The sequence below is a fragment of the Glycine max genome, chromosome 4 (assembly GCF_000004515.6).
Source record: "Glycine max cultivar Williams 82 chromosome 4, Glycine_max_v4.0, whole genome shotgun sequence".
Classification (NCBI taxonomy): domain Eukaryota; kingdom Viridiplantae; phylum Streptophyta; class Magnoliopsida; order Fabales; family Fabaceae; genus Glycine; species Glycine max.
In genome coordinates, this window is record NC_016091.4 from 48,107,684 (window position 1) to 48,129,191 (window position 21,508).

The window sequence follows — 21,508 nt, forward strand, 5'->3', positions numbered from 1 at the left end:
AAAACTTTGGGAAAAGACAGAAGAGAAGATAGAAGGCACCATGACATGATAGCAAGAAGCGCTTGCCATTTATTTCTCGCCTAACACGATGCCAACGAGTAAACTATGTGGACATTTGAGGCCCTCATTCAAATAGCTTCTTTAAAATTGACAGGAGGGTAAGCCAACAAAACATGTCTAACTTCTGTTTCCACAAAAATATAAATATGATGGTCCATCCATGGCACAACATGTCCATATGTATGAATAGTTGCAATTAAAATTGATAACAAATGATTCTTTGTGCAACATGGTAGAAAACGAGAACTGTCAGAAACACCTGCTAGTTTGTCTTAAGTGCAAGAAGTGTACACACAAGAAGTAAAAAAGTTGTGTGCGTGGAAGGTGCAATTAAGTACAAATTCTCCCAGTAATGTAAAAAATGGACCAGAATGGATTATATAACTTGAAAGAACCTCTCACATTTTTATCTACATAAATTAATTTGTGCCAATAGAAAACAAAAAATCAATACCTTTAGGTCTCACTCATGTCAGTCTATGAACACTCCAATAAAAAGGCTGGTCACATGTTGGTCAGTCTAATTTGCATCAAAAGGCATTGTTAATATTATTAACAGAAATGGAGGGACAATCAGGCATCAGATTATGCAAAACCCCGTCGCCTATGTCCAGCCCCTGAAATTGGCCGATAGATTCACTTGACAACATTTCTGACAAATCATACGGAATGTCTAGATCAAACAGAGGCTCATCGGAAGTAGGCACATTAGATGAGAGTGAATGCAACTGTGGCATTTGCATGGCCTGAAGTTCACTCTGCCCATGTTGTGACTGATGTGAGAAGAATGGAGCCTGAGAATATGTAAGTGGATGCATTCCCAAACCATGGGCATTATGCATTACTATCTCGCCAGTTGCAATCTTGAGCCCATCAACTTCTTTCTTCAGTGCTTCATTTAGAGCTGTATATATTTTATAATTTTTTGAGACAGGAGGGTTGAAGTCATGGAAATGAGTTGTAAATAACAATATATTAGCTGAAGTTTAACAAAACAGAAACACTACTAGTAGGTTATTGATCACAAGGAACAATTCGATTTCTGGAATGATGCAGTCTAACAATTATAAAATGACATTTAGAAAAGCATCAAAAGTTGAAAACAATTTCCAATAACTTCTCTGTAGGTAAATAATTCTACTCCTGCTGATGCAAAAACCAGCAAAATTTCTCAGGATATATGTAATGTAACTGATATCAAAGATAATCAAGATATATGTAACTGATGTCAAAGATAAACATGTACAGTGACTAAAATCTGTAGATTTACTATGGTTGAAACATACCATCACATAAGTTAGCTTGTTGTTCCATGGCTTGTAACCTAAGCTTCAACTCTGTATTTTCAGTAGTCAGACCAGTTGTATCTCTCTGAAAAAGATGTTTCAGAAAGAATAAGTCTCAGGTAGCATAATATGAATGCCGCTGTTACATATATCCAAATCAACTTAATGAATTGGAAACAAAGTGCAATACAGGAAACAAAGGAATCTTTATTTAAAGAAAAAGTCGTCTCAAGAATCAAAAGTAAACCAATTTGCAAAGAAAAAATCACCAGAAAAAAATAGGGAATTTACTATTCCTGGCATTGACAAGGCAGCCTATTCAAACTTTAAAGCAAGCAAATAAAGCAAATCCTACAGGAATTGCATCCTGTAATATTACAAGACAATCATGTTGATGAGACAAAGATCTAGAATAGACATCTAAAAGCCTAGTGTTTCAATTTGAAAAAATAAAAAAGGTATCTTATATATATAAGAAATAAAAAAACCCAGGTGACATTTCACACAAAAAAAGTGAAAGAAAGAGAATATAAAAGAGTGTAGAACAATGCTTAGTGAACATTACAACCAAACACATTCCCTTGCATATGTATGAGGGGATCAAGATTGCCAATGGTTTTTACAAAATAGACATGATTTCATTCATCCAAATTATTTAATTCCGCATCCATGAATAATCTTAAGTATATTTATACTATCCAAATACAAACTGCACGGGAGATAAAACTAGGTGAGACCAGCTAGCTACCATGTAGACGCAAATGTTAGTGATAAGTGATGTGACATTATGTAACTGAATGTGGGATACTGGAATAATAAATAATACAAGAAGGATAAATACACAATCTTATCGACACTAAATAGGTCCTGCATGCATTTCACATGAGTGTACCAGAGAGAGTCACTAGCATTTCTCATGGCACAGTAATCAGTAATTATTTGCATTGATTCCCTCATTCCCTGACTTTAAAGAAAGGGAGTATGACTTTTCAAGCATTACATATTGATTGCGTGATATAAGAGTTCTTTCGCATGCAAATATGTAAGCATTTCTTCTGTGCATTAACAACATTCACATCTTAAAAATACAATAAATTCCAAAAAACAAAACACAAGGACAACCGATAAAAGTACCTGCATCACTATAAACAACCAAGGGGACGCTTTAAAGAACTTGTGGGAAGCTTATTTGAGCTTATGAAAATAATTTGAGAATCATAACTTCTTTTTAAATTATCAAAATAATATTCTATATGTGGTCAAAGTCAAAGATATATTTTTGATTGAATTCAGGGTACTCCAGGCAGAAATCAAGGGTTTAATAATTCAAAATACTAAAAATTCATTTAAGGAACTGATATCTTTTCCACAAACAGACCTGAACATCAAACCCTTGATCACATGCTTAAATGACAAAATTATCCGTCAATTATGTCACAACATGTTGGTTGGTCAAATATATGACATAAGCTCTCATGTGATTAAAGCTTATTAAATAGAATTCAATTCATATGCCCCATTAGTGTAATGTTTTTTTTCACATAAGCTTCCAACAAGAATTCATCTTATTGTCACATCATATAAGATGATGTGACCATATAGTTAATTGGATGTCGACGTAATAAAATTTGTTTAATTAAGTTGTATCCCGAAACACACCCTAAAATAGACAAAATGCAGCTAATAATATTTGTTGAACAACGTGATGCCTTATGAATGAAGCAATGCAGATATGAACCTGAAAAAGACTTAATCGGGCACAAAGAGCGGTTGCTTCGGTTTGAAGAGATTGAAATTTTCTCTCAAGCTGCAACACGTAACAGGCTTTCCTCTCTTTGGAGCGAGCCGCGGATTGGCGGTTAGCCAGAATCCTGCATCATCATCACACGAACGATTCAATCGAAAAGGTTAATTTGAGAATGCAAAGATGAGAATGGGGAAAGACGTACGTACCTCTTGGCTCGTTTGGGATCAGCGGTCCACAATTCAGCGAGCTTATCAGGGGACAAGGCCTTCTTGGCCTCAATGCCGTCGACCAAGGAGGAGTAAGAGGCGTCGGCGGAGTTGCTTCTCTGGTGAGCGGAGCGGGCGGTTTCGGGTTGCGGAGATTGGGGTATGGATCCGGAATCTTGGAGGAGCGGGGCCGGATATTGGAAATGATGCGACGGAGAGAGATCGACCTCGAGGTCGAAGTCGTCGCTGATCCGGAAATGCATCTCCGATTGAGATCGACGGTGGTGAGAAAACGACATCGTTTTGGGTTTTGGGGGAATGAATGAGTGACCTTCCGATGATGATGGGTTTCTCTCTGTGTTCTGTTCTCACACCGAACGGCGTCGTATAGGCTTGTCAATGTCAATTAGAAATTGAATTTTACGAGAATGAATCCTCCTCCATTCTGTCGTTTTCATCTGTGTTTTTCTTCTTCCGGTTTTATCGTTTGTCCCTTAGTCTTTCTAGTGCTTTTTACTACCCGCCCTATTTTTTTTGTTTTCATTTTTAAATTATACTTCATTTTTTAGGACCAATATACATTAGATAATATTGTATATGATATGAAATTAAATTTATGTTTATATAATTTATTTTTAAATATATCTTAATTGTAAATTTGTAATTGTTCACATCTTAATATGTATGCAAATCAAGTTAACTTGATATTGTCTTAATTAATCGAGTTGAGTAAATAAAATGTCTTTAACAAAAGTTTGAGGTGAATAGGGACAAGGATAAAGTTGTCCCACAAATACTTCTAAGACTTTGTTTTATTCCTACTCTTTCAAAACAAATTTATGCTTTAATGTCACTGGTTAGTTTTATTAGAATGTTAGTTAGGAAAATTTAAACTCATAATCTCTCTTATTCTCTTTCTTTTTTCAACCATTAAATCAATTTTTTAATTTTGTATAGTTAACATTTTAGTATTTAAAAAAATCATTCTAATTGATATTTTTTAGTTTTCTATAAAACTTTAATTCTTTTTTGACATAAAAGTTTTTGAGGAGTCTATCCATTTTTCAATAACCAACATTAATTCCTTATTTATGACAATGATTATCGAAAAAATATATTATAGGTGTGAAATATATTCTAATCAACATATTAGTAATTATCTAATGAAATTCTCAATCATATTTTCTGTTGATAATATTTAAACTTAATATTTTACTTAAAAGGTACCAGTACAATTGCACTCAAACCAATAATTGTTCGTATATATATATATATATATATATAAAATAAGGCCTACCTTACGTAGGCTAGGTCGTAAGTCATGAATCGGCCACCTAGTCTGTTATTATTACCTCTATTTATTGTGAATGATTGAAAGAAACGCGAGGAGCGTGTAAAACAAATGAATACGTGAGTGTTGAGTGAGGAAAAAAGAGAACAAGTGATAAATTGATTATTCAAATGTATGTGCTCGTGTCGAAAGTGCATATAGTGTTTTTTTTAGGTACCTGTGTGTTCGGCATAAAGGAAATATTACATATGGTAGATAGTTTGGAATCTTTTATGTAATGTGTGATGATCTTACAGTTTTCAAATAAGGAAAAAAGAAAGATTAAGAAAATGCATGATTATCAGTTTTATATCAATTTTCAATTAAACTTATACATTATATTTTTTTGGTAGTTGAAATTTGTAAATATGTTACTTTTTTCTTTAGTCTATATATATATTTTTAATTTTCATTCATGTAAAAAAAATCTTCTATATTTCTTTTAGTCTATCTACTATTATAATGATGACATGATATTGTTAGATAACACTTTTATTGACATTAAGAATGGGAAGAATCTTCTTTGGGACCTAACTCAATTGGGGCCGTGTATAATGTTAAGCAAATTAGACATCAGTCTAAAATAAAATAAAAAATATTTTTAGGTTTCTAAATTTTTTTTATTACTAATTATTAATAAATTTTAACTGATCAAAAAATTATGTATATAGATGTTGCTATAAATCATTTAAAAGGTCTTATCACTTATTTAAAACATTAAAGGGAAAACGGGTTTGCATTGGCTTTAGAATCCACAAAAAAAAGGTTATCAACATGGGTATAGAACCAAAATTTTGTAAAAAACGTAAAATTCATAGAAAACCTCATTTTGATGAAAATATTAGTAATGAAATCACACATTCACCTAAAAAATCTTTTTGTATTGAGTATTTTTTATACATATTAGATTAATCAATTAATTTTATTGAGACACGATTTGAACAATTTTTACAATATGAGACTATTTTTGGTTTTTTATTTGATTCCAAAAAAATTAAAGCTTTAGATGAGGATGAATTGAAAAAATATTGTATTAATCTTGAAAAGTTTTTAAGGTTTAATGAATACTCTGATATTGATAGTCTTGATTTATTTTCAAAATTGAAAGTACTAAGAGAAGTGTTAAGAAAAGAAATTAGCACATCAATAGAAGTATTGAGTTATATTAAAACTTTAAATTCTTTTCCAAATGTTTACATTGCATATAAAATTTTATTGACAATCCCTGTAACAATTGCTACTGCTGAAAGAAGTTTTTCAAAATTAAAATTACTTAAATCATATCCAAAATCAACAATATTGCAAGATAGATTGAATAGATTAGCTATTTTATCTATTGAAAGTGAAATGTTAGAATTTTTATACTTGATAAAAATATGTTTATTTCCTTAAAATTGTCAAAATATCCACAGAAAATTTAAATATTTATATTTATTCTCGTAAAAATTTTGTTTTGCCTAAAAAAACTTAATGTGTCTTATATATATATTTAGGAAACAATATTATCAAAATTATTATATCTAATTTTGACATTATAAATCTTAATTATTTTGGCCCCTCCAAATATTTTTGTCAAGCTCTGCCACCACTGACAAAGACGTTATTTTACTGACATGGAGCATGTTGAAGCCAATGACTTAATATTTTTTAATGGAATTTGATGCCAACAGACTAAAAATAAAAGGCTTAGAATTTATAGAAATATTTATTTTAAAATAATTATAGGGACAAAAAATATATTAAATTAATGACAAAAAAAAACTTAATTAAACCTTTAAAAAGAATTGACTTTTAAGAGTGGGTGAGGAGCACATGCGTATCCTAATCTCGGTAAGTCACTGCAGGCCGCAATTATGGGCTTAAATAAATTTTTCTTCTACACGATAGTTGCTATTTCCATTCTCCTTTTTTTCTAATACAATCCTCTTTTCTGATTTTATAACTTTTTATCCCGAAATACCCTGATTCCAGAAATTAATCAAAAGAAAAACAGGGTTCTTTCATCCGCATCTTAGTTGCTTTGCAATGCATGGATCACAAAGAAAAAACCCAACAAAGACTTACTCTCTTACTCCCTTTTTTCCAATCACTGTGCTTCTGGAACAAGATCACGATTTTGATTATTATGGGAATAGTAGTCATAATGGGAGCAGAGACAACTAAGGTAGGCATTATTTATTTATTAGGAGATTTTTGGTTTATATGAGAGATAAGAGATATAATTATTTGGATTTTCGTTTTCCAATTGTAAGCCAGTGAGTGATTGGGTGAGCTTGGACTTTAAATATAAGTGTACCGAGGATGCTTTCATGAATAGGCAGGGGAATTGAAAATCACAGTAATGTGAATGTGCATAAAAGGGATGTAGAGGTAAATTTGTTGAAGAAGAGGTGGTCTCAGAATAGTTACAAGGAGGAGAAGAGTAATTTTAATGGGACACATGATGGAGGAGTGATATCAATCAATGCTGGGAAAGAATATTCAAAATACAATGAGTTGAAGAGGGAAAAGGGGAGTGTGATTTTTGAAACCAGGATAAGTTAGGGTGGAAATTATAAAAATAAAATAAAAAGGGAAGTGTATTAATAAATAGGGAGTGCAAATAGCAATTGCCCTTCCATATTTCCTCAAGGTAGGCTCTCACGAGACACAACCTAGATAGTGAGGGCAATGTGGTTTGTCTTTTCAACCCAAACCCTATTGTGCCGGTCTATAAAAGCAAAGACACTTCAACGGGAAAGATTAATTGCATTAATGATGCAATCAAATCAAAAACCAATTAGTATGCTAAGTTGTCAATTACACAAGCTATACAACAATGTGTTTATCTAGACTCAAATTTCCCTTGACACGATTGTGTGAGAGAGACTAGAAATTTGGTAAAGTAGCCGAGAGAATATGTTGCTGCTGGCAATGATGGAACTTGTGTATAGGGTAAAGTCAAATCCTAAGGGACATGTGGCACTCTCTGAGAATGATGAGGAATCCGATGAAGGAACAATTTTCCTTCGCCATGGAGTGGACCCTTTTCTTGCCATTGGGGAGGACAATGGCCCATGATGTAGAAATCTCAACCCCATCACCTCTCCCCATCCCATGTGCCTACTTTTTCACCAAACTTACTAAGGATGCATTATGAAAACAAACGTAGAGAAAGTGAATTAAATTTCAAAGTAAACGAGTGAGTCATATATTATTTAACTGTTTATTTCTCTCATTTTACTTTCTTTTTTCTCTACAAAGGAACACACCTTAAGCTTCATTGTAGATAGATTTGCCATACAATACACACCCTCCTCACCGTGATAATTCATAAAGATATGTCCCTGTCTAATTTGGAGATTATTTATTTAATTACTTCGATAAAACACGACAAAGGAGTTTGTATACTTGCAGCTATGTTTTGGCCTCTTTCGCTATCATCTAATCCGTAACACTCAGCCATAATGCCGAAGAAAAGTATACTCATAGAAACTAGAAATATCAAACACTCCCATAAATTTATGGCGTACTGCGTTGTGTTTGCTATTTATGGATTTAAGATAAGAATAACAAAGTTTAATTAGATTTAATTTAATACAGATAGCAAGCCAAACTGATAAGCTTTTAACGTTTTTTGGGTTAATAATGAACTTGCCCAAAGCAGTTTTAGCAAACCACATAACATTCTTGTCGAACCAACATATAACATTGTTGGGAAAAAAATGATAGATGCCAAATTCTAAAAAAATGATAGATACCAAATTCTATTCAACACTTAGATAGAGAGAGAAAGAAAAATGTATGTAACAAGTGATATGATATGATAAAAAAAAATAGATGCTAACATGTGTATGATATATAAAGATGTCAATAGTTTATCACTAATGTTCATTTATATTATACATAAAAGAATTCGTTTCATAATTTTGTTATGTACATTATGATTTTTTGTCATGTGGATTTTGACGTTATCATTTGATAATAATTGAAATACTATTTACTTGCATCATTAATTATTTTTAAATTATCAAAATCATTATCTATTTTTTTTCCTTGCCTAAATGCTTAATAAATATAATCTCTTACTTTCCTTACCACCACATTACTCATCACATCTATTTTTTTTTCATATCCTTTTCTTCTTTCTCAAAATATATAAACTTAAAAAAAATTAAAATTATTTTTTTCTAAAATTAAAGATTGCAATTTTCTTCAACAATCAATCATATACAAATTTAATTTATACATTTTTATTCCGTGGATTTTGTTTATAAGTTAATTTATATTAAATACATACTTTTAAATACTTAAAAATAATTTTAAATATTTTTTAAAGAAAAAAATGTATTTATAGTCTCCTATACTTTCAGCCATAAAGGTCTTCATACTTTTGTATCAACCAATTTCTTCCTTAAATTTAATCATTCTTTTAACTTAAAAAAAATACGATTAGTTCTTACGAAAGAAAGACTAAATTTACCTTTAAAAAAAAGATTTGAAGATTACTTCTATCAATAGGAAAGTATAGGGACCTTGACAACATTAGACAAAAATGATAGGGACTAAAGGATATTTTCTCTTTTTTATATATTTTTAAAAAAATATTTTTATTTTCTTGACATATACACTAAGTTTAAAAGTTACTTATAGACTTTATTTCTGATAAAATGAAAATCACAAAATTTTATTTATAACAGAAATTTAATGATTATATTGTAGTATGAAATATTTATTCTAAATTAATTAATAATAATATTTTTTGTTAATTATATTATAATTATTAATACTCTTACACTTTGCCTCAATAATTTATACTTATTTTCTCACTCCAAATATATATATTTTTCTTGTATTTCATAAGATTTCTTTCAACATTCTTTATTAAATTAAAAAAAACATATAACTGAACACGTTTTATATTTTAATTATCTTGACTTTATTCTTACCATACGTGGTTGATACACCACAACTCATAATTAAAGGCCCCATAATCAGCAGTAGTTCTAAATCTCAATGTAACACTGAACGTTGGATGAGAAAACACAACAAACGAAGGGAACAGATTGGCTCAACTTTAAATTAATGGTTGAGTGGGGGAAGGATTTGGTGCTGAGAATAAGTGCTTCTTTAAATAAGCTAATTTTGATTAGGATGGATCAATTTAGGTACCATAATCAAAATTCCCAACCGCTTTTTCCCCCCTCTATCCCGTTTCTAAAATTAAAATCATTATTATCTGCATGCCATATAGTATCTCTTTTGCAATAAATAATAAATGCAAGGGGACAACAAAGAAGCTGTATTGCTTTCACTTCCTAACATAATATCTATGTCCCAGTTGCTTCTTCTGCAGCTCCTCAAACACTACAAACCACTTCAAGACAAAAACAACACCCCATAATAATAATAATATCAACACAACATAAACAGCCACACCTATTGTGTCACAAAATTTGAGTCTCATATTTTGTGCTCTTCAATAGTGTGAAGAAAAATTCCCACCACTCCTGTTGGGAAAACATCACAATTCACAAGCTGGTAAGACCAATTAAAATCTTCCGCAGCCTACATAGTCGTGGTTTACATGATGATGGCTTTGGTCTATTATGTGAATTTGAATGGACTGCAAATTAGTGATTTGAGAGTCAGAGATTGAGTTTTGCGTGGTTCAATAGTATAATAGTATCTATAACAAAGTTGTTGTGTTGGTTTTCAATTTTCATCCTCCAAAGTCTCAGATACTATTCAGAATTCGGTGTCCACCATCCCATCTGTGGTTTCCTTTTCCTTGTAACCAAAGAGATGCTTCTTTGAGAGCCTTTATCTAGTGGGATTCCTGACAGATATTGCCATAACTCAAAAAGGTTTAGGTCCTTCTCTATTTCTTCATTTTCTTGCTGATAAGAAAAAGAAGAAAAAAAAAATCAGAACTTTTGTTTCTTGCTTTAGTAGTAGTACACTTCTCTGACAAGCACCAAAATTCTTCTGTCCTCAACAACACTCAAGTAATCATCCAGTGCAAGAAGTGTTACATCACAGAAAGGTTTTGAGTTTTTACAAGCCAGAAGATGTTTCAAGCCTCTATGTGGGTCTATTTGCTTCTAAATTTCCACGCTCAATTCTCCAAGCTTTTCAAGCAGCAGAGATAGATACTTCAACTGATTCAAAAGGGTACAAGAATTCTGAGTTTAACAATTGCAATTCTTGGTGTTTTTGAAGTGGCTGACACAAGATAATGGCTCTTCACCACCGCTTGTTGCTTGTCGACACAAATTCAAGCTCACCTGCACCAAGCAGCATGAATAAGACAAGAGAGACTTTCACAGGCGATGCAAATTTTGACACCAACATGGTGATTATCTTGGCCGCGTTGCTTTGTGCACTTATATGTGCTTTGGGGCTCAACTCAATTGTGAGATGTGCTCTAAGATGCAGCCGCAGATTTGCTTTTGAGACCCCAGAGGAGACAGCGGCACGTTTGGTGGCGAAAGGCCTAAAAAAGAGTGCATTGCATCAGATCCCTATAGTTGTTTATGGTTCAGGTAGTGCTAGTATTGCAGCCACAGACTGTCCAATTTGCCTTGGAGAGTTTGTGGATGGGGAGAAAGTTAGAGTGTTGCCAAAATGTAACCATAGATTCCATGTAAGGTGCATAGATACATGGCTCCTCTCACACTCCTCTTGTCCTAACTGCAGACAATCTTTGCTTGAGCATACAACTATTTCTGGAGCTGTAGCTGTAGCTGCAGGAACCAGTCATCATGCGGGGAATGCCTTGGGAGGACGACATGAACATGAGTCTTTATCTGTGGCTGTGGAAGTGGTTGGCTAATTGCAAACTTAACCCTCCACCCTCAGAATTCACTAGAGAGAAGTAGCGGATGAATAAATGGAGACTAGTAGGTTTTAGCCTTGAGTTTGGAACTATTTCTTTTTTCTTGTTTACCTTGCATTTGTGTAATTGTATGAGAATTGAAGATATTGGGGTAGATATTAGTGTGCGAATAGTGCATGTTTGGATCATGGTTTCATAGACCTTTCTGTGTTTGTGCATGTTTTCCTGACATGCGAAATAGTGCTCAATCTTGAATGCTTGTTGTCTGTAAATAGATTGAAAAACAAGGTGCACAACTAGTTGGATACTTGGATCAATGGCATTGTCTCCAGAAAATAGAAGAGAGAAAAAAAAATCTTGTTAATGAATGACTAGTTCAAACTTGGATACTAGGATGGCATTGTTTCCATAAAGTAGAAAAGAAAAAAAAGTTTTGTTAATAATGACTAGTTCAAAGTTAGTTTAATTACTCCCTCCTCTCCCTCTTGACTAATTCCCTAAAGTCTTTCCTTATCTTCTGAATTTGGCTCAAGTGGGTTTCAGAAGTTAATGAAGTAGTTAATGCATATTTAAGTAGATATTATATTTTTAGTTCAAGATCAGCATTTGGATCATTGTAGAACTAACTAAATTTATGACTGAATCCGAATGGCATGTGATTTGGCAATCAATGTCAGAAAACCATCAATCAGACATCCCATGAAAGATCATTTATTTGCTCTGCATGTCAAAGCAAACACCAATGCTCTTTTCCCCTTCCATGTGAGTAGCATATGCTTTGATAAAGGGAAATTCACATGGTCCAAAATATTTCAATCGAAATAACCTTAATTACTACATTAAACCAAGTCCTGAATAAGCACCTCAAAAAGACAGTTAGAAATCTGATTCCAAATCTAAATCATAAACTTGTCAATAAGCAATAAGCATAAAAGCAGAAGTGAGAACTTATATCTTTCCACGTGGGAGGCATGTGCCAGACTCTCTAGTCAATTATTATTCAAAGTGTTTGCACAGATAGATAGTTGTTACACTTTCGAAATTACTTTATATTTGATATTTAAAAGAAAAGTTCAAAGTTTGTCTTCTGTCCATTTTAATGTAGATCACAATTCACAAGGCATAAAGAGAAACATCTCTTTTCTTTTCACTTTACTTATCTAGTCAAGCTTCCATACGCCAACATTCTTTGAAGTACAACATCCATTTCATGAGTCAGGATTCAAGAGTATTATGGCAACCAATATGTTGTCATGGTGATGCCATCAATACAATTGAAAATTTGAAATCTGTCTTTATTCTTTTATAGTACTCTTGTCAATCAAGCGAAGCTTTATTTAAATTCTCTCTCATTTTAACCCACCACTTATAGGCTGAAAGACTCGGGCATTTATCCCAATTCCCATGTGTAAATCTTCTTTAGTATCCACTAGAGATTGATGACAAGTATCATATCACTAGATGAGTAGGGGACATATTGCGGTCAAGTTCTCTGGTCTTATTTTGTTGGACTTCAAGGTTAGTAATTTGCAAATAAATAGAAAAGAGTCACCTTGAGCATGGTTTGAACAGAGGCTCCTATAATAACCCTTAGCCTTGGTGGTTATATACTATGAACTGGCTTAGAGAGAATGAAATAACAGGTTCACAACAAGTAAATTGTTTAAACTTGCACAGATTTAGATGTATACATTTTGTGTTTGTCTTCTGATGCTGTTTCATGATTGATCTATTGCTGAAGCAGTTGACAAGAGTTAATTTTTATGGTGAAATTTCACACATCTATGCCCTGGGGTAGAAGTGATAGTGAAGTTAGCTGAGATGAGTGAGGTCTAGTTTAAACTCAATCTGATAAAAAAATTGAACTCCAACTGAGCTGTAAGTAACTCAAGAACTGGTTTGACTTACTAGTTACTACCAACCTAACTTATGTTAGAGATTATAAATCTATTTATGTATGTTCAATTAATAGCTGAAACTTTTGTGCAGGGTTGGATCATTGCATGGTATTAGATCATCTATAATCAAGTGGCCTAGAGTTCAATCCTTGCTACTCCCACCATTCACATGCCATCACGTAAAAGTTTAAACTTTTGGGACAATTAGACTATAAAAATCTGTTGTTTATTTATTAGAATGAACTAAATATCCGCTCAAAATAGCCGGAAATTTGAGTTTCTCTAGATCAAATGAATGAGGTCAGAACTACAATACCTTTTATTGAACTGGAATTTGTAGGCTATCATAAAGCCTACATGGCTACATGGAATTATTTAACCTATGGTCTACTCCAACATTAAAATCCTTCTTGGTTTTATTATAAAACATGATGTATGAAAGTTTTACCTACAGAAATCTGATGAGTGGAAAGCAAATGAGAAGAAAAGAGAACCATTGGCCAAATTAGACATTAGATAAAGGAGACTTAATTTTGCCCATTTAGTCTTTTTCCTTTCCCTGTTTGATTTGAAGGGCAATTTGAGTACAAGAGCATATAAAACACCAACTAATCATGATTGTTCTTCTGTTCACATAATGGAATCTCAATATTTCTTTCTTCATCTCCTATAAATATCCTTTGTGGGCTTCTTAGGCCCACATTTTGAAAATAAAAATTCATTCAGCACTGCCCGTGGATTGCAATCAATGAATGGGAATTGAGGATACTCTGCAGCTTGAAATGGACTTTTTTTAAAGCATTATTCAAAGATGGACCACTCACCATCGTCTCTCTTACCCTCCTTTCGTACCTGTTTGATAATGAATTAATAATTGCTCTTTTTCTACTATATTCTTTTTCCTTCAATTTGAAGATTATGGGATAAGGTTTTTTTATTTTTGGCTTGATTTCCTTTGTTTCCTTTAGGCTTAAGTTGGAAAAGAGCGTCCTATGGCCTACGGCTGGATTAACCGTGTTGGTCCACTAAGCACACAATCTTACAGCTACAAATGTATTAAGTAGGTAAACTGTTTATATTACATGACTAAGACAGTTGCACCTTAAGGTAATATTTGTTTGCATATGTTCAAGTTGAGTACAAGACTGAAACACTTACATATACACACACAAATGCAAGACTAACCCTGAAGAAACGAGCGCCTCCAAGTAGAAAATTAAATGCTTCTTGATCTTGACCCCAGGTTTTCGATTTGGAAATTGAAAAAATATAAACTAGTACTATAATTTATAGTTAATATATTGTGTGCTGTACTACCTTTTTTTAGTCTTCCTCACTGCACAAAGATTGACATATATTTTTCTTTACGATATATTATTAATATCTTTTAGATTTAAAAATATTAATTTGTTCTCTTTATTTATTTAGAATGTTCAATTAATTCCTTCTATTTTTGAAAGTTTTAATTATGTCTTTTGATTTTTTTAAATCCCTCAATGTAATCCTTTAATTCTTCAATTTAGTCCTTTATTTTTTAAAAATACCTCAATATGATTCTTTCCATTAAAATTTTCAACTTAATGTCGTGAAGCTTAGTTGGACCAAAAGGATCACATTGAGACATTTCAAAGAAACAAATGATTGCATTGAGACATTTAAAAAAAATAAAGAATATGATTGAAAGCTGAAAAAAAATCTGATTGAACATTTTAAATAAGTAAAAGGATTAAATTAATAATTAAACCTTTTTTTATTGTTTAAGTGGCTCTTGTCTGAGATCTGATGGGGGCTAGTAGATGGTTTTCATTGTTTCATATCAAGGTAGTTTATGGAGGTGGTGACAACATCCAAAGATTTCGATGCTTAGGTTAGAAACTAAGGATGGACAAGGTTTCATGGAGGGCAAATTCGGGATATTTGAAAATAACTAGGTGCAGTTAGCAAAAAGTTGAGTGCAGGATATATATGGCAACAGGACGGGGATGGGTATTGCCTCCCCACTCTCCGACCCCGTCGGATTCTCTAACATATATTCATACCCGTCCTCGATATCCGACGGATTAAAATTTGTTACTCCATTCTCGTACCCGTCGGGTATCGAATATCCCCGACTCCCGTCCCCGTCCTTGGTTTAGATTTGTAAAAAAACTTTTTTTTTTTTGTAAAAAAAGTATATTGAAAATCTGATTTAAAAAAATTGATTGTTACATATTTGTTTTTAGCTACTTGTATTTGCAGTCCATTTGTCTACCAAAATCATCAAGAAAAGAATCTTAAATTATGTAAAAATTATAAAAAAAATTAACAAGTAATTAATAAAATGTTAATAATTTCATCATCGGGACGAGTATGTGAATGGGTATGGAATAGATAATGACATCCCTGACCCCGATTAAAAAAATCGGGTAATCCCTGAACCCGAACTCGTACCCGATCAACTCAAGTATTCCTCATCAAAATCAAGACGGGTTTGGACAGATACCCATGGGTACGGGTTTCATTGCCATGCCTAGTGCAGGAAGCAATTGCATCACCTGATCTTATAGCATGAACTTCTAGCCTGTTTAGTCCCTGGTCGTTTTGTAGCTCTTTCTTAGAGGGGTGAAGGCGTTTTCACAGGTTGTTTTTGTTTTTTTTTTTGTTATGTTCTCTGTGTGCGTGTACGTCACAAGTTGGACAATTACTTCTTGCATCTAATCAATAATGTAAAATTACATTCTAAAAATATATTTTCAGAATGTAAATTTTTACATTATGAAAAAATCTTTCCAGAATGTAATTTTACATTCTGAATTAGGCGTTCCAGAAAAGTACAGGAAGAAAATCTGGAGGTGCGGGAAGTAACTGCCCGTTGGGGGGTTACGGTTTTTTATTTCTTTTGGGCTTTATCTGAACTTGTTTCATGAATCTTTTGTGTGGGGTGGGGTTGGGCACATCTTGTGCATAAACCTTGCCCTTTTTAGCAATAAAGTTATCTCTGTTTGCCTAAAAAAAATGTGTTCACCATCAAAAGTAAAAACTCAAACTTGTAGTGTAGGCGTTGGTTTATTATGTATGTGTTCTAACAGCATGAAGAATAACCATACCTAGAGCACTTAAGAATTTGGCAAGTCATAATAAGATTAACATTATTCCGAAAAGTTCAAAAGCAGAAATCCGCAAACACGGGAGAAAATTCCATTTACTACACAACTTAGCAACACAAAACACAGATCCCCAAGATTACACAATAATACAAAGTTATGTATGTTCACTTGGACAACTCCTGCGAGAAAGTGCTAGCCAGAGATCGAATGGTTGAGGAAGACACCGCACTTGAGCCACCAAGGTACCATTTCTTAACTGCCTCTACCACATTGGCATTCTCTATCACATACTTGGAGTCTTCTTTCCCCTCCAAAGACACCACAATCTGTACAACAAACACAATAAACAATTAAGCCACTTGCTATGGTTAACTAACTCCAATGTAATCAACAATATGCTGATTCTGCTACTTTACCTCAGCAGTGGCAGAATTTGTTGGGAAATGGTATGTGATCACTGAATGTTTCTTGAAGTACTTGGACTGGAAAAATTCAATAACTTTTTCCAAAGCTTCTTCTTCTTCCTCCTCATATTTGTCCTCAGCTGCCAACCTATCCCTCACAGCAGTCTCAATCTGAACCCCATACTGTGCACCCTTGATCTCTTTGATCACCACAAGTCTAATAAACTTCTCCACCGGAGCTGTACATTACATACATTGGTCATTCAATAACTTAGGACTTAGTAGTATGTAATTATGAATAAATAATATATGCACTAACGGTGTAAAGATTTATTACATTGTCATCTAATTACAAACTAACTGTATGATAAGTTTGTAATGATTTTTGATTAGTTGATAGTGTAAAAAAAATCTATACTGACGGGACATGCCTATTAAATTATATTGTTATATCATTCCTAGTCCATTGATATCGATTAATGAATAGATGGGTTCTTATTAAAGAGATATTTTCATATTTGACAGTACTTTAGGGATACTATGGATCATAATTACCAGAAATGAGAGCATTGAAGAACTCATCGTTCTCTTCCAGCTCCTTTGCAGATATTCCTTTGAACTGCTCCAAGTGGCCAACTACTTCAGGCTCCAAATAAATCCCGATTGAATAGAATTTCACATGGATAAAGTGGATCTCCATGTCGGTGATTCCTGGTCAAACAAGGAAATCAAGTTGTGTCTACTTGCTACTCATAAATGAATCAAATCCTAGCAAATACTCCGGTAGTTATATTTGTCTGGAATAAAAATTTGAAAGTCTATGCCTTTAGTTTATTACTTCGATTATTACCTAGGATGAAAACATTAGAGCATATAGGAACACTAAAAAATATAGACCTCATCCCATCTTCAAAATCAAATTAAGAAAAAAATAAATAGAAGAGCAGGGTAGGAACCTAGTTTCAAGTAGAGGATATAAGCAACTTACCATGGCCAAGCAAAGATAGGGGCTTGGTAGTAGTGATCTTGGAAGGGTAAGTGATTTCATCAACCAAAACCTCTTCAGTAGCCACTGAAATTAAATTCACAAAACAAACAATATTTCTCTTAGATATAAGCACCTAAAAGGCTAATTAAAATCAATAAAGAACAGTTAGCAACTCATTGGATTGAGGGAGAGAAAGAGAGAGAGAGAGAGAGATCTTACTAGTTAAATTTGATGGAGATGGAGATGGAGACTGGAAGAAGAGTTGGGGTGAGCAAACGTTGAGAGAAGTTTTGACAAAAAGGGTGAGTTAATTAGAGTCGTTATACAAGGCTATTTATTTAGACCCTTTGTTCCTCACAAGGCCGAAAATAAGGTGGTAGGTAGAGCAAGTTGATGATGCATCTGTGAGTTTTTTTTATCAATTGCTAACTTCTTTTGATTTGTTAAGGTTGGCCACTACCTAAACCTTTTATCCGAACATCACTTCAAGCTCCCTTCATAGTTCATAGTAAGACCAGGAGAATCTGGATCTTTTTGGTGTTTAATCTTACGGTAGCATGTCAGAAACAAATGAATAATATTTTACTTTCCTGAAAATATATATATATAATAGTGAAAATATAAGATGGGTCGGATAAATAAGAGAAAAATAAAGAGAATTATATTAACAAAATCTAATATTCTAATCAATTAGTATTTGTTCATAAAAAAATTGTATATTCAATTTTCTTATGGGGCTTCCAAATAATGGAATAACAATGTAACATTTAAATGGTGGAAAAATAGTTTTGTCCAAGAAATAAAAACTATAAAATGGCCTAAGTTGAAATGGTTACAACGAGTGTTATTTTCCAGTCAATTTGGATGCCTTTGACTACATGGGAAGTTCCTAGGCCACCCATGCGGTAGGTGGCACGAGTGCCACCGTTCATTGTACCGACCCATCTATAAACAAGTGTATTTCACTATTTTGTAGTCTTATTTGCATTATTATGGCCCTAAAATGCAATTACTCGAGTCAAATAATAACACCATGGAATGGGAACAAGTTGGGTTGGTGACTGCAAATATAAAAAACTACTTTACTACTATGTTGCCTTCAATGAATCCATGTCTCATTTCCTCCTGATTAGCGTCAAATCCTTTAGCCATATACCCCTGTTTAACATTTCCAAAATAACAAGAAAACAAAAAAACAAAAAAAAAATGGTTCAACATTTATTAACAACTGTGCTAGCTTCTTCAATCCATCCATCTGCCCTGTCTTACCTAACTTCCTAAACGAATTGTTGGTGGGATTTGGAAAGAGTAATTCTACATTCAATATCTTCGTTCACGAACATCATATGATCTTAACAAATTACTAACACTCTATGTATTGACCAAACACACACATATAGAGAGGAAACCTCTACTTATTCATCTGATTAACTAATATTTCATTTCGTTTGGATATAAAAGATTAGAGTTCTTTTTGTATAAAAATAACTTCATTTTAAGGATATTTTAAAAACATTTAAGTCATTTTAATAAAAAAATATTCAAAACTTAATTCAATGAAGAAAGATAATTTATATATCATAAAAATTGAAGAAAAAAATCTTATTTGTGTATATCAAATTAAAATTTATATTGGTGAGAATGAGTTAGAATATGTTTGTTTTTCCGTTTCATTATCAAAATACAATTTTGTGATTTCTTAGTTTATTCTTCTTAAAGATTGATATGTATTATTTGAAGAAAAAAAAATCAAAGATTCGCATGTCATTTAAAACTTTTTTCTTTTGAATTATTACTATCGATTAATTACTTTTATTGTTTATATCAAGTTTGTAAAAATTAAACAATAATAAGAAAATGAATTTTACAAATATACATAACGTTAATCTTGATGTATATAAATAAAATGGCAAGTAAATTTAAATTAAAAAATTTTGTAAACACGATTTATAAGATAAAGTATAAATTTTCAAATTAAGGGTGAATTTTGTCATGTTAATGGGGTTTTCAAATTCCACTGGCCACTGGTTTTTGTAAATCTGATGAGCCTTCAACTTATTTATTAGAGTCGATATTTTTTTCTTTTCCGGGGAGTTTGTACGTTTGTTTTAAGTTCATAAATAGTTTTGTTGCACGTAGAGGAATCCGCTCTTTCAGGAAATTGTTTTTCACTTTTTTGCATTGTTCTTTTTTTTTTTCATCAACTTTTAAGTTTTTTTTTTATAACTTTTATTTCAAAAGAAAGTAGGCAATATAATACACCAGTAGTTTCACATTATCACTATTCAATTACATTTGGCCATCTATGATAATGGTTAAGGGAGAAGAAAAAGAAAAAAATATCAAGAATTTGATTTTCTCTATTAACAAAACTAACAAATTAGTATTTATTAATAAAAATAATTATTGATTTTTATCATAATTATTTTAAAAATTATATCTATAATGATTGTCATGCATTATAAAATATTGTCAATGCATGCACTTAATATCTTTAAAATAATTTTAATTATTATGCATTAATAATGTAAAGTAATTTTATGTTATAAATAAACCACAAATCACTGTTAACATGATTTTTACAATAATTATGATAAAAGTTAATAAATTTATCTATACTGGTTTTTATGAGATAATAATATAAAATTCTATTATTCATAATTTATTTTATCTTTAAAAATAGTTATATATATATATATATATATATATATATATATATATATATATATATATATATATATATAAAACAAAACGTTTAAATTTACATAATATAATTTTGATAATTTCTGGAATTTAAATTCTAAGAGTGATTAATAAAACATTTTGAAATTTAATTTTGGAAACATATTTAAAATACTTTGGGAAACTTAATTTTGTATCACATTCAATTATTCGAAACACATAATTTTGAAATGTGAGAAGGGCTAGCTCTTCGAAAATTTAATTTCATAACATATTCAGAACTCTTTTTCTGAACATTAAATTTTAAAACATTGAAAATACTCTTCTGAAATTTTAATTTTAATTCAACATAGTGTTACATGGTACTTGATAAATACCCTTGTTGGTTAACTAAGTGGTAAGGATTTGATCCTAAATATGTGAGTATAAAAAAATATCTATTAAAAAAGATCAATTCTGTAAATGAGTTTCACTGTAATATCCTGACTTCATCCAAATTCATTTCCAGATTTTATTTTTAAAAGAAACATGAAGTCGCCTATTTCATCTTATTTTTAACAGAAACACTACCTCTGATAAAGATTGTATGATCAGTAAAGGAAAAAAGGAGTATTTCGAAAGAAAACAACCATCTTCTTTTGAGTTTTGAACTTTCTTTCCCACTTAACCGAGAGGCCCAAAATTTGGGCCTTGCCATATTTGGGCCTTTTCTGCCATATTTGGGCCTTGCCATCAGGCCTTGCAATGAATTAATTATTCTGTGCCGATCACATCTTAAAAAGGAATGCAAACATAACAAAATATTAAATCTTGTAAAAAAAAAACATAAAATATTCAATAATATGCAATATAATAAATAAATTTTCAATTTTATGTTTAAATAGGCAAAGCATTAGCCACTACTAATTTATCTAATGTGAGACTAAACCCATTCTGTTATACTCAGCCATCTACAATCAAGTTAATTTTCCCTTAACATGGGACCAAACATAGTATTTAATTTG

At 32.0% G+C, this 21,508-nt stretch overlaps 3 protein-coding genes across 3 annotated transcripts; 1 reads left to right on the forward strand and 2 right to left on the reverse strand.

Annotated features, from left to right (window-relative positions):
• Window positions 1-244: 244 nt before the first annotated feature.
• On the reverse strand, window positions 245-3,742 carry BZIP85 (bZIP transcription factor 85). The gene is made up of 4 exons (NM_001358765.1): window positions 3,300-3,742; window positions 3,085-3,217; window positions 1,347-1,431; window positions 245-964 (listed from the first exon to the last, which is right to left on the reverse strand). The coding sequence occupies exons 1-4, from the start codon at window positions 3,596-3,598 to the stop codon at window positions 591-593; spliced, it is 891 nt and encodes a 296-aa protein (NP_001345694.1). The 5' UTR covers window positions 3,599-3,742; the 3' UTR covers window positions 245-590.
• A 6,154-nt stretch (window positions 3,743-9,896) lies between these two features.
• On the forward strand, window positions 9,897-11,862 carry LOC100808245 (RING-H2 finger protein ATL74). The gene has a single exon (XM_014774902.3). The coding sequence runs from the start codon at window positions 10,847-10,849 to the stop codon at window positions 11,441-11,443; it is 597 nt and encodes a 198-aa protein (XP_014630388.1). The 5' UTR covers window positions 9,897-10,846; the 3' UTR covers window positions 11,444-11,862.
• Window positions 11,863-16,446: 4,584 nt separating this feature from the next.
• CHI4B (chalcone isomerase 4B) lies at window positions 16,447-18,401 on the reverse strand. Its single transcript, NM_001255112.2, has 5 exons — window positions 18,042-18,401; window positions 17,823-17,906; window positions 17,390-17,545; window positions 16,847-17,073; window positions 16,447-16,756 (listed from the first exon to the last, which is right to left on the reverse strand). Coding segments are annotated over exons 1-5 (630 nt in total). The 5' UTR covers window positions 18,043-18,401; the 3' UTR covers window positions 16,447-16,594.
• Window positions 18,402-21,508: the final 3,107 nt, after the last annotated feature.

Excerpts from the sequence above, each read along its gene's own strand:
- BZIP85 (NM_001358765.1), bottom strand. The coding sequence starts at position 3,598 with ATGTCGTTTTCTCACCACCGTCGATCTCAATCGGAGATGCATTTCCGG. Across the intron at positions 3,218-3,299 it reads GATCCCAAACGAGCCAAGAG|GATTCTGGCTAACCGCCAAT; the intron begins GTACGTACGTCT and ends ATGATGATGCAG. Across the intron at positions 1,432-3,084 it reads CCCGATTAAGTCTTTTTCAG|AGAGATACAACTGGTCTGAC; the intron begins GTTCATATCTGC and ends CATCTTTTTCAG.
- CHI4B (NM_001255112.2), bottom strand. Across the intron at positions 17,074-17,389 it reads CTTCAATGCTCTCATTTCTG|CTCCGGTGGAGAAGTTTATT; the intron begins GTAATTATGATC and ends TGTAATGTACAG. Across the intron at positions 16,757-16,846 it reads CAAATTCTGCCACTGCTGAG|ATTGTGGTGTCTTTGGAGGG; the intron begins GTAAAGTAGCAG and ends TTTGTTGTACAG.
- LOC100808245 (XM_014774902.3), top strand. The coding sequence starts at position 10,847 with ATGGCTCTTCACCACCGCTTGTTGCTTGTCGACACAAATTCAAGCTCA.